The sequence below is a fragment of the Podarcis erhardii genome, assembly GCF_964252035.2.
Source record: "Podarcis erhardii genome assembly, chromosome: 1".
NCBI lineage: Eukaryota > Metazoa > Chordata > Lepidosauria > Squamata > Lacertidae > Podarcis > Podarcis erhardii.
The window spans coordinates 62,068,452-62,082,134 of NC_138497.1; the positions used below are offsets into that span (position 1 = coordinate 62,068,452).

The 13,683-nt window shown below is 40.5% G+C and overlaps 1 protein-coding gene across 8 annotated transcripts in view; it reads left to right on the forward strand.

Annotated features, from left to right (window-relative positions):
* Window positions 1–12,068, forward strand: part of ANO5 (anoctamin 5) — a 69,159-nt gene extending 57,091 nt beyond the window's left edge. For all 8 annotated transcript variants that reach the window (XM_081834665.1, XM_081834666.1, XM_081834667.1 and 5 more), the window contains 6 exons: window positions 570–667; window positions 1,287–1,417; window positions 3,802–4,007; window positions 6,058–6,239; window positions 7,821–7,926; window positions 8,812–12,068. In XM_081834665.1, the coding sequence (XP_081690791.1) occupies window positions 570–667; window positions 1,287–1,417; window positions 3,802–4,007; window positions 6,058–6,239; window positions 7,821–7,926; window positions 8,812–9,036 (948 nt within the window). In that variant the 3' untranslated portion in view covers window positions 9,037–12,068. The remainder of the gene's footprint in view (window positions 1–569; window positions 668–1,286; window positions 1,418–3,801; window positions 4,008–6,057; window positions 6,240–7,820; window positions 7,927–8,811) is intronic.
* Window positions 12,069–13,683: the final 1,615 nt, after the last annotated feature.

Here is a 13,683-nt window from a genome sequence, read left to right on the forward strand (position 1 = left end):
AAACCTGACAGAAGTAAAATTGGGAGGTGGGCACAGAAGAGAGCTGCACATGCCCAGGAACAGAAATGAGGGGTCGCCTGTTGATTTGAAACAGCCAGTCAGATGTTTGGCTGCTGGCTTTTTAATATTAAAAATAGGCGCTTTACATCAGTACTTGGTATACACATAATTCAACCTCTCACCCCTGGCCCAGCTCTCTAACCAATTCTCATTGCCTTAGTTTTCCTAAAACAAAAGATGGCAAGCCCAGCACTGGAAAGTTTCTTTTTTGGTCCTGCTGTTCTCTTTTTCTGGCAGAAACTTTCTGCTGGCTTTTGGTGTCAACTTGGGGTAAGGTTGAGGAGTATAATGAATGCTGTAGTCAGTTTAATTTCTCGGCATAATCAAGAACAGTTGCTCTGTAGGTAAGCAGTTTTAGGTTTAAACCCATGTGGTTTTGCTTTCTTTCTTTTCGCTTTCTTTTTTTACTACTTAGTAAAGAGTTCCTGTCTTCTACTTTAACACTGTGGTTTTCAAGGGAAAGACCAATTACGTGTTGCTTCTTCCTCTCACCACCCTTGTTTCATTAGTGTGATCCTGCAGGATGCCTGATAGAGCTGACAACACAGCTTACCATTATCATGGCTGGCAAACAGATATGGGGCAACATCCAAGAGGCTATTGTACCGTAAGTGATGCCTTCATGTTGAGTAAGTTTCATTTTTAAGAGAGGGGAATAGGTTGCGTTATGCATCTCAACAGTGAACGCAGTCAGTGCATAAAGGCATAACGATATTAATTTTGGTTGCAGAAACTTCTTACTGCAGCATGAGAGAAAATTATTTAAAATGTAGGCAATGGTTATGGAACTGGAAAAGAGGGAGCATTCCTAGGCACCTGAATCAGTGCTATAGGAGGGAGTGTCTGCACACACATGGTCTCTCTTTGATTTGGAGCACTGTGAGATCAGGGTTACAAATCATGGCACTGTCATACACACAAAGAGCCAAGCTCCTCTTTTCAGACTTTCACCCCAGTATGTGAACAGTAGGGGTGATGATGGTAGGTGATTTGACTGCAGATGCATTGTGTGTGTTGTGTGATTTAGAACACCCACATAGAACTACAGTGGCCCTGTAATCTGGACTTTTCCCACCCTGTATTAAACCCTGGGTAGTCTTCTTTATGGGAGAGATACTTTGTAAACACTTTTGGTGTCATACCATATGGGACATGATTCTGACTTCAATGCTGTACCTTTTATGCAACCTGCCCCATCCTGTGTTTTCTGTTACCCCAACCCACAGCTGGATCCGGAATTGGTGGGGCCGTCGGAAAGCCAGTAGCAGTCCTGAGAATTTATACAGTCGATGGGAGCAGGACCATGATCTGCAGAACTTTGGAGCCTTGGGCTTATTCTATGAGTACTTGGAAATGGGTAAGCACAAGGAATGGTTATAAAATACCTCTGTATAGAGCTTTTTAAGTTTCTGACAGCTGCTTTTCTTCTGTGCAATTGAATGGAGCTAATACATATTCCTCAGCTGATGTCTCTTGGCTGAAAGACTATGTGAACTAATAGTACTACATATACACCTGTACATGCATTTGCAGTGGTTGTCCCCTAGGAATAGGGACCTGTCAAACCTTTTCATTGTAAAGCACCTTATATATAGATGGCACTATATAAACAATAACAACTTCTGGCTGCCAAGCTGTGAAGTATTGGAAAAGAATCAACTTCTTGGGTACAAAATGTAGAATATCCATTAAAAAAATATATTCTAAAATTTTGCTGCAGTGCTGTGCCTCACAACAATAATTACGTTGCTTTTAGTGAGCTTTCAGCACAGACTTCATGTGGCTTAAACCCCTGCCTTATCTGAACACAGCAGTATCTGCAGTTTGACCCATTCTGTACAGTGAAAGACATGAACTTTCTGCTGTCACAATGTGCTACCACAGAAACAGAGCATGACTACAGAGAGCAGAAGATAAGAAGCCAACAGCTGTTGTGATTTCACAGAGCAGCCAACAGATGGCATATGGTAGCTTGCAAGAAAATCTGTTCTAAAATAGTGCTGTTATGGCTGCTACATTGTGTTTTGTGTGCTAGCCTTTAAGAAACTAAAAGCAGACGTGCTGATTTGAGTTGGTATTCATTGCAGTAATGAATAAAGTATGTTTTGGGTTTTCTCTTTATCTGAAAGCACCATAGAGCGAAATATTTTTTTATTTGTTGTGGACCATACAGGCATCTCCCCACTTTCCCATGTTCTAAATAGAATCATACCAGGAAATGGCGGGAGAGAGTCCTCATTGCTCATGAGGAGACCCTCACAGAGCCCAAAGAGGACATCAGTGAGGGCGGAGGAAGCCCCAAAGAGACTTGAGACACAGCTGGGTTTTGTTTAGGCTGCTCAGCCTCCCCACGCATCTTCCAGCCTCCAGCTGGCCCCAGAGCTTCTACACTAGTTGAAGAGAGAGTTGTATTGAGAGAGAGAGCATGAGAGGGAGCTAGAAAGCATGGAAAAATGAGCATTTCGAGGCATTTTAGAGGGTGCTTCCCACTTTATGCAATTTCACTTATGTGCATGATGGCCCAGAACGTAACCCCTGCGTAAGTGGAGGGGGGACACCTGTATTACCAAATGAAAATTTAAAGCTGGGGGGCAGAGAAGATTATAGTGTAAAGGTAAATATGCATTCTATTATTCTGTTTTTAGACCCTATCCTATTCTCACTGGGCAGCTTGTCAAATCGTAGCCCCTTCTTCCCCATTTAAAATTTTATTACCTCATAAAATGCCCTTCTCTCCCACCCATGCTCACTTTGACAGCCATGGAGAGGCAGTGACTTGCAAGGAAATAAAGTCTCAATGAAGCTGTAGTGGCCAGAGTAGTGGCTTAGGTGGGGCACCACTGTCCTCCCAGCACCAAACTAGGCACTGTGCAGGCACATAATGGCAACAGCAGTGGGTTGGGTCCACTGCATAGCACCATGCTCCTAGCCTCTCTCCGTCCTGTAAGTGTGTTTGGAAGCTGGGAGAGCATTGATGGCTGCCACACCAGCCACTACTGCCATGAAGGCTTTTAGGCCAGGGATGGGGCTGGAACACAGCTAAAGTCACACAAACTCTTGGTTTATCATTTAGCGTGAATACCATGCCAACAGTATGCATGGCACTTACAGAGACCCTGCCCTGAGGAGCTTACAATCTAAAATTCAGTCAAGGGAAATCAACCAAGAAAAGGGAAGAAAGTGGAGGCGGAGAGAAAGACTATGCTGTTGCTTTGATCATGCATGCTTAAGATTGACTGCAGTCTATGGTAGGTCATGAGAACTAAGGAGTGGGGAACATGTGCTCTTCCAGATGTTGTTAGACTCCAGCTCCCATAAACCCCAGTCGGTGTGGCCTATGGTCAGGCATGATGGGAGCTGTAGTCCAGCAACATCTGGAAGGTTGTTGGCTTCCAGCCTCTGAGTGAAAGACTTGAAGGAAGAGGTAGAATTTCCTTTTCTGTGTTAGGGTTTTTCTTCTTCAGGGAAAAGATTTTCAGTCTTATTCTGGAATTGATCTCTTCATCTTCAGTCTCTGTATTATTTTTCTTAATAAATAACTACCATTTTTTCTGAATTAGGCTTACTTTTTCCCCAGGAATACTTGCTACATTTGTTTTGATTCATACCATGTACTTGCATCCACAGCTGCACACAAATATTCTTATATGTATGTTTACTATTCACAATTAATTCAAATGTAAATTCTCTAAGGTTTCATTCAGATGTTTTCCTTTATTTTTCTCTCTCCTTTTCATGTAGTTATCCAGTTTGGATTTATCACTTTATTTGTGGCCTCTTTTCCTTTGGCTCCATTACTTGCTCTGATGAACAATATCCTGGAAATTCGAGTTGATTCTTGGAAGCTTACAACGCAGTTTAGAAGGCCAGTGGCAGCCAAAGCCCATAGCATAGGAGTCTGGCAAGAAATTCTGAATGGGATGGCTATCTTGTCTGTTGTCACAAATGTAAGTTTTCTGTGTGTGTGTGTGTGTGTGTGATTTCTTAGTTTACAAAAATATGTGCATTGCCTGTTTTTTCAAGTTGTGTTTTCTACAGATCCGTTTCATTTGTTGTGAGACATTAGTGTTGCATGCAGTATTAGGTTGGGAAGAAAAGAGGGGGAGGGGGACAGTGAGTAGAGTGGTGTGGTAATGCTTCTATTCTTGTACTCAGTGTATGTGTGGGGTTTTGTGTCAGTGCCACTTGTGCGGGTTCGCTTTCTATTCGCCTGTTATATTTCCTTGGTGGTGAGAGAGATTGGGGGAAATTCTTTTTGGATATGAGGGGGATGTTGAAACACATGGCCTCAGATTTTGCAATGTTTAATTGTTGGCCCGACACCATTGCAAATGTGTTGAGTTCTTTGGTTAGGGTGGTTGCTGTGTTATGGGGTCTGGTGTTGTGATCATCAGGTCTTCTGCAAAGTGCCCTAATTTATAGGTTCTGTCTTTTATTTCCATTCCCTTGATGTCTGTGGCTGCTTGGATTCGGTTTGCTAGAGGTTCCAAAGCCAAGATTAATAGGAAGGGAGACAGTGGGCATCCTTGTTTTGTGCCTCTTTGAATTGCTATTGTATTAGAATCCATACAGCTGGTCCTGCATTTTGCTGAGGCTTGGGTGTACGTTTAAGCCGATTGGAAGGTGTATGGTAGTACACATTGTTTTAAAGCTCATGTCTTACTTCAGGGATCCTGGGAACCGAATTTCTAAGAAGGTGCTAATTGGTGCACTCCAACATAATCACTTTTTTTCTAAGGGAAATTGTAATATGTAAAGCACAGGACCCCAATTCAGCTAAAGTTAGTTTCATTAAAATTAGTGGAATAAATGTTGGTTTTCGTCCTGACCTTTGCAGAAGTGTGAATGGCAAAGCATCCATAGTGGTGCCTCCATTGTGGACCATGCTTTGTCAGGTTAGATTTCAGGGCAGCACTAAACATAAAAGATCAATGTAATGAAATACAAAAACAAAGATAAAAGCAGCAGATGAAAGCTTTAAAATGAACTATTAAATGATTGCTCAATTAAATCAATTAAAATGTGCTATTGCCTGGCATTTAAATGATTGCACCTTCCTCTTTGGGAAGGATCCTTTATAACCACTGCCAAGAAAGCCCTCTCCTCTGAAGGTATTGTCATACTCCAGATGGAAGAGGTACATGGAAGAGAGCCTTGGCAGAGGATCATAGAGCACTGGCAGATCAATAATGGTTCCAGTTAAGTTTACCAGTTGTATATCCAGGTTTCCTTCAGCATCAGAGGCTCTGAATGCTAGGTGCTGTGGAATAGGAACAGGCAAGTGCTCTTGTCTTACTTGTGGGCTTCACATAGCCATCTGATAGACCACTGTGGGAAATGGGTTGCTGGACTAGGTAGGGTTTTCATCTGATAAATCACCATTGTTCTTATGTTTTTACATATATCAATAAATAGACACTTTTCAATCCCTGTTTCAATGGAGCTCGAAGTGGCATGCCTGGTTTTTCTTCTTCTCCGATATCCTCACAACATTCTTGTGAAGTAGCTTAGGCTGAGAAAGAGTGGTTTAAGGTCAGCTGGTGACCTTCGTATCTGTGCATGGATTAGTATTCAAAGGTACAGTGGTGCCTCGCAAGACGAAATTAATCCGTTCCGTGAGGCTCTTCGTATAGCGGTTTTTTCGTCTTGCGAAGCAAGCCCATTGACAGCTTAGCGGATTAGCGCTATTAGCGGTTTAGCGGCTTTTAGCGATCAGCTGTTAAGCGGCTTATCAGAGGATCAGCTGATAAGCGGCTTAGCGGCTTAGGAAAAGGGGGGAACCCGCAGGAACTCGCAAGACATTTTCGTCTTGCGAAGCAAGCCCATAGGGAAATTCGTTTTGCGAAGCGCCTCCAAAACGGAAAACCCTTTCGTCTAGCGGGTTTTCCGTCTTGCGAGGCGTTCGTCTTGCGGGGCACCACTGTAGATACATTGTTCATTTCTTTGCATTTCCTGTGAATGAAACATTTAACATATAATCCAACTTCTTTCCTGCAGGCATTTATTGTTGCCTTCACATCCGATATGATCCCTCGATTGGTTTATTATTATGCCTACTCTATGGATCCTTCTTCACCCATGTCTGGATACATTAATGACAGCCTCTCCATATTTCAAACCTCAGATTTTCCTGATAAAAACAGGCCTGACATAAACCCAGAAAACTTTTCCACTTGCAGGTTAGTTGCAATTAACCCCTTTTACGTGTGTGTGTGTGTTTGTTTGTTTGTTTGTTTGTTTGTGGTTTTTTGCAGTAGATTTCTGTAATAAATCAGTTATATTGGTCTTGATCATTAAATTCTTCTCCTTACTGTTGCCTTCTATAAGATGAAGTGAGGGGCCCTTTAGCCATCAGAATAAGACATTTGCTTTATTATATGAGTTTTAGGGAATGTAATTTTATGTCATCTTGAAGGCAAGATGTAATTGTGGCAATATTACCAGTAGGGTAGTAGGGGGGAAAAGAACAAATGTAGCCCAAAGGACAGAAGTAAGGAAGTGTAAAGACTACAACCTTTCATTGCCTTATTCTCACTTTTAAATTTAAAGTAATTTCACTCTAGAAGTAGATGTAATGCTGATCATGGTGTCTCTGCAACCCCATATTGGCAACCCCCCTGCCACCTTTCTCAGTAACATGTAATGTGTGTCAGGAAAAGCTAAAATAAAATAAAATGATGTCATGTCACCTGCTTCTCTAACATGTCACTAGGGGAAGAAGGGGCCCACAACACAGAACTACAGTTTTCAATAGTAGCTCTGTGATTGTCTCACCTGGAGAGGTGACCTAAAATAAAATGCATATATCAGAGTTCAGAGAAAGGGGAGTTGTATCACATGGAGACTTTTTACAGTCTCCTTTAAAAGAAGACTCATATGTAATTAGCTAGGAATGGATTCAACATTTTGTTTTATCCAGTGCTACCACTATGACATTCCTGATAACCCTATTCCCTGATGAGTGCACCTCTTGGAATGGGGCTACTATAACACACAAGATTCCACATGGCTTTTCACTACAAGGTGCCTACAGAATCATTTCTAGCATTAGCCTTCTTTGCATGTTTCTCATGCAAAGGGGCATCATGGCTGTAAAAGACCACACATTTAGCTTTACCCTGGAGCTCATGTAATTCCTCCTGGCCCCCAGTGTGCTTACAGATACCTTCTGGAAGAGGGAGCCTTTTTTGTCAATGGAAGGTGTTGCTCAAGGGGGGGGCGGGCAGGAGGACTCACACTGCCTCAGGCGTGGGGCTATACATGCAGCTCTCTTTATATCTGTGCTATCCATTTGCATGAGTTGCATGTGAGGAGGACTGTTCCTGTTGGCTATAAATGAGCCATGGAAATCTACAGTAGAAGTGTAGGACATGTTCCCATTAAAGCCCAAGGCTTCTGTTTGTACCATTTAAGCTTTAGTGCTTTGTTTGAACAACTTTCCTACATCACGTCTTGTTTTATGTTTCTGTTCCCTGATTTATGCTCTTCCATGATCCACCTATCCAAACATCACCTTATGATAGCTGAAAGCTCTGCTAGCATGTGCTCTACAGTTTGCTTTTGCTATGAATGAGCAAACGAGGGACACTGAACCAGTTACAAAAGCCATGTCCTGAAAAGAAATAAATAAAGCAAAACATTAAGATCAGGATCGAAAGGCTTCTTAAGTGACAGGTGTATTTGAATGTAAATGCCACTGAGCTTGTAATCTGTCTGCCTTTGAATGTGGCCCTTCACCTTTACATGTTTGTATTCAACAGGTACAGGGACTATCGATATCCACCAGACCATGAGAGGAAATATGCACACACAATGCAGTTCTGGCACATCCTGGCTGCCAAGATGGCTTTTATCATTATTATGGAGGTAAGTTGTTCCCTTGCCTCTTGTAATTGATTCACTGTAGAGTGTCAGTGTAGAGTTACTGCAGTTTTGATGAGGGTACAAAATTATCTTGTTGTGATTCATGGAATTGTAGCTTTAAAAGAAAGGTAACAACAAAACACAAAGGATTTACAAGTTGCAAACAGAAATCCAGAATTGAATACTATTTGCATATATGCAGATTATAAAAGAAGTGCAGAATTTTGCAAGCTTTACTGCAAACAACCCTCTGTTGTTTTGCCTCCCAAAAGTTTGTGCTATTTATCTAAATGCATCCCAAGCTGATGAAATTAGTTACAGATAGGGAGCCGTGTTGGTCTGCCATGGTCAAAACAAAATAAAAAAATTCCTTCCAGTAGCACCTTAAAGACCAACTGAGTTAGTTCTAGGTATGAGCTTTCGTGTGCATGCACACGAAAGCTCATACCTAGAACTAACTCAGTTGGTCTTTAAGGTGCTACTGGAAGGAATTTTTTTATTTTGTTTTGATGAAATTAGTGTGCATGGCATGCTATTGTTGACCCCCCCCCCAAAAAAAACCCCTCTTTGTAGCCACAACTTTAAGGTGTAGGACAGGCTTCCTCAACCTCAGCCCTCCAGATGTTTTTGGTCTACAACTCCCGTGATCCCTAGCTAGCAGGGATGATGGGAATTGTAGTCTCAAAACATCTGGAGGGCCGAGGTTGAGGAAGCCTGGTGTAGGAAGATATCATCACTTTGCAAAACCATCTTTCTCAGAGCTCAAGCCTAGAAAGTCTGCATTGCAAATGTTTAGGACAGGGAATAACAACTGTTTGATGAAATACCTTGCCTCCATAGTTCTTTGCATACATCCTCCTATTTTTGCATTGTTCCCCTGCCTTGCAGCATGTTGTTTTCATTGTCAAATTCTTTGTGGCTTGGATGATTCCTGATGTCCCGGCTGAAGTGAAAGCCAAAATAAAGCGTGAGAAGTACTTAACTCAGAAAATCTTGCATGAGTATGAACTCAATAAACTCAAGCAGAAGCTGTGTGAAAACAGGACCACCGCCAGCATGGAAAAGGAAGTCATTGCCACCGAAGGGAGAGTGGAGTTATCAGAAGTCATGTAACCTGAGGAACAGCTGACTGTGAAATTCCAGCCTGTGAAAATTGGTTGTCCAATCTGAGATGAGCAGTTCAATATGCGTGAAAGCTTCTCTTTTGGTTCTAACAATTTTACTGAAGCAAGTGGAGAGAATCAACATGGATTTCCTGTTGGCCAATCAACAAGCTACGTACCTTTGCTGCTGTGGAACCTTGAAAAATGAATCTGCTCATGACACTGCTGAAATGCCTTGCCTTTCTAAGACTGTATGTTTCTCATTACTAGAATTGTCTTAAGTGTGTTATAGCGAAAAGTTCATAATGTTCCACATTTGCAGTCACAGTTCTTGGTAAGTGTGGCAATGGCGTCCTGAATGAAGCTCAGGAAGTTCCTCCCTCACCCAGCCTATATTTAATTAGTATCATTATTAATTGATAAGGCCAAGAGTTTGGTGTGTTGTCCTTCAGTTGTTGCACTGTCAACTGATGATGCTAGAGCCTAAACGGAATTCTGTATCTTTTCATCATGCTCTTCAAGTGATATTAAAGCACTCCACAGACTCCGGTGGGGATGCTGTGGCTGTGGATTTCATGCATCATCTTGGTAGGACTAACCAAGCTTCAAGGCCCCTTCCAACCTATGGCTCTATAGTTCAATCCTATTTTTGTTTGCCTGTTCTCAGAGTTGGGGAAACTGGGATCTGAACTGCCAATATGCTAGTCATAGTTAACCTTGTTAAGGCAGAAGGGGCTTAGTGCAGCAAGTACACAAACGTTTGGGCAGCCTTTACTGTAAGATGCTAACATCAGACAAACAAAAAACTAAATTGGATGCCTTACTTAGAGAAGTACTAATCTGTATTTGTCTGATAGGTAGCACTGGCTATTCAAAAGCATGTACTTTCCACACATTGGCCTTGATCATGCATTACTTTGGAACATTACTTGGAAAATCTTTCACATATCACGTGTGCATTTCTGCCGCACAAACCTGTACCTTTCAGTACCTTTTGAGGTGGGTTGTTTCGTAGGTTATTTTTAAGGCACAGATAACATATTTGTAGATTTAACAGTTCAGTAACTATAGTGACCTAACAAAAATTAAAACCCACAGTTACTTTTTCATAAGCAATTTCTATGCTTAATAATTTTCATCAGCCATATTTTCTCCAAAATAGTAAGGGAAGTTTAAGGAATTATACCTCAGAGTTGCTAAAATAAAATAAAATAATTTTCTATTCTTACATGATTAGTGAGAGTTAGAAAGATGACCAGATTCTTCCTAAAATTAGTATGATATTGAATTGGAAATATACTTTATCAAGACCAGATCCACTGAGGTAATCTGGAGTTTTACCTGTGATTGTAGTAGTATTATTTGGGATCTGAAGTCATTATTTCAGAAATTTTTAAAAATGATTTCATATTTTTCAAAACCCCTGAGTAAGTTATCTACAGGGATAAATTGTAAACAAAGCCATTTGTTGTGAATATGCCTTAATACTAGATCTCTGTGTTTGTACAGAATATCTATTCATAATATTTAATGAATGAAAGGTTATGTACATTAATGTAGCCAAATCCGCAATGCTTAGAAATAATGGTTTTTTAAATTGTTGCTAAGAAGAGAAACAGTTCCTTTTTTTTTTGTCTTGAGACAATTTTGCAAATTTATAAAGTTTATTTAGTGTAAACTGTGCATGTAGACTTAGCTAGAAGGTGTTACAGGCAGTGTTTTGTTATATAATTTTAAGTTCTTACAAGTATTTTTGAAGTTTTGCTACATTTTTATACCCGAGTTTGCCCCACACTGCATAGTGCCTTATTTACATGCACTTGTGAAGGAAAAAAAGATGTGAAAATGCTAGTAGTGTAAGTTATGTAGCATAATGTATCTTATCAGTGAATTCACAGGTATTATGAAAGTATCAGCTTTCAAACTCAGTCTTGTGCATTAGTAGCTGGTCAGGAGCAAGTTTTGCAAACGTCCAAGGTGTTTTGCTCAATGCAATACGAACCTTGAGAAACAAACACTTGCTGAATTCTGAATTCACTAAACATGAAGCATGTTGGACATAAAGTACTTGCACTTTGAAGCTTATTCTTGACTGTTAAGTATTGGAACAAATATCCCAGGCTGTGTCTAGCATGTGAGCTAAAGATTATGCTGTTTTATACATTTGTGTGCTTCGGTTTCATTTCTTATGGCAAAAGAGCAAATTATCTACTTTGAAACACTATGGTAAAAGATCCCAATCAATGAAGGAACAGTACTCATATCCTTGGCAAAGAAAAGAGCTAGATTAATGGGCAAAATGCCCAGATTAGATTCATAGTATCTGTATCGAAAAAACGAAACAAGAAAAGAATGGTGCTTTTGGCAAATAAGAAACTTATACAGATATTGGGTAACAAACAAGAAGGTTATGCAGATACTAGGGGTGTGCAATGGCTCCAGGAATAGAACAATGAGAATTGCAGGGTTTGGGGGTTTCCTCCTTTTTTTCATTGACACATGATATCAGTAACTTCCCCCAAATCAGATAGGGCCCTCTCCTGGCCCTCTCCTGGGGTTCTGTTGCTCTGTTTCTTTGCTTTTCTGTGCTGTATAATTCAATGTTTGCATTTATAATAGCATGGTTTGCCAAAACTATGCAGACCCCCAGAGAGGAACTTGCAGCCACTTTGCTCCTCAATTGTCTTCTTTGCTCAGCCAGAAAGAAAGGCTGTTGTGAAGCTGCAAATGTTAAAATAATGTTCAGGTAAGAATATGCACCACTTGGCTATCACTTAATTGTTTTATGGTAAGAAAGAGACAAACACCCATTTCCCTGCGCTTATCCAGTAGAGCATTATGGAGGAAAGTGAATAATAAAAATCCCTGGACCTCTTTGTCTGCAATTTGGCAGATTTAATCTCTCTGATGGAGCTCCTGGGCATGTAAATTTCATCCATTTTGGTCAAAGGTGGGAGGAAGGTTTTTAGATTCACTTTAGATTCCCCATTATAGTAAATCGGGAGCACACAGCTTCATTTTATACAGAGCAGCTCTGAACCGGGGGGGGGGGGGCACAGATTGAAGCAAACAGAGCACAGAATTGTAAGTTTTTAAAATGTACAGATACAAAGCAAATCTTAGAGCCTGTGCACACCCCATATTTAATGGGCTGTTCCAGCAGAGAGGTCTGCAGGAAAAACTAAGGTACTAAGGGTGCTGTCTGCATAATGTAAGTTGTTAGCCCAATTTCTATTTATTGAACCTAATTTCAAAGGTTTCCATGCTCAGAGACAGGGTTTTGGTCACCATTGCCCTACTGCCCATTCTCTGCTTTGTGCATATATTATAAGGGTCTGTGCATAACCTATGGGGTTTTGAAGAGAGTTTGGAGAGTGGTGTGACAAAAAGTATTCAGCACCAGACTGAATTTAGCATCCTCCTCAAATTTTGAATCAAAACCTTTCTGACATCTTGAAACGGTCTGGCTTACATTTTCTTTCTTTCTATTTGTGATGTGCTCAGTCTCCTAAGATACTGTCATCCCCCCCCCCCCGAAATGATGTACAGTTAAGACAAATAATATTATATAGTGTATATTACATATGCCAAAGATACATTGCAGTCACCAAAAAAATCTACATATTTAGCCAAAAACACTTTCTCATCGTTTGAGCATAAACACTCTGCTGCTTATTTATAAGTGTTCTTGTAAATATAAATGGAGGATTTGCGATAGATTCATATTTAAAATATGTTTGTGTTATGTTAATGTATAATGAACTGCAGTGGTTGTAAAACAGGCAGCAAACAGTGCAAATCAAGTCCAACAAATCACAGTTCTGCTTGACAAAAAATGCCATCCGTGTCAAACTTAAATGTATTAACAAATTAAATGTGTGGTTTTTTTTAGCTTGCCACACTAGTTATTTTAAATTGTGTAGAATCATATATTTTTTTAAATGAACACTGAGCTGCAGTGACTTGGCACAGATGTAAATGAAATAAGTGGCTGTAGTTGCACAGTACCTTGGGTTGCGTTTTGTCTAGTCCAGTTGAGATGAAGATTACACAAACAGCTTTGTCTGCTGTTATTATGCACTCTACCCATTGCAGCCAGAGCAATGAGAGGGGTTAAATTTTTAAGAAGTGGCATGTTTACTTATGTAACTCTGACCTGTCATTTGAGGAGGCTGTGGGGCAAGCCCTGAATGAGGATATCAACAGAACAGAACTTCTAGCAACTTCTGGTACACAGGCGACCAGCCATCTTTACAACTGCATTGAGTCTATGATTTTGTAGTTCCTGGCAGGGAGCAAAAACACAAGATATTTTAAGCCCCTGGTGGGCAACTGTACCCATGGAAGGTTTTATTTGTAAATCTGGAACATTGGGATGGCATCCTCTGTTCTGTATTTATATGCAATTCCCTTTTAACCAATTCCAAGTATTGTTTTAGTATTGTTGGATTAAATTCCAGACATTTTAATTTGTAGGCTATGACTTCTAGGCAAAAATATGTAGATAAAGCCTCTTTGTGCTTAGCTCAATCTGTAAGGAAACCTCATTTTGCTCAGTGGGACTTATTCTTAAAAATATGCACAGGGCTGCAGCTTTAAGTGCCCATGCATGATACATTTTGAGTCACAGTTTGTTAAACTTGTACAAACTGAGCTC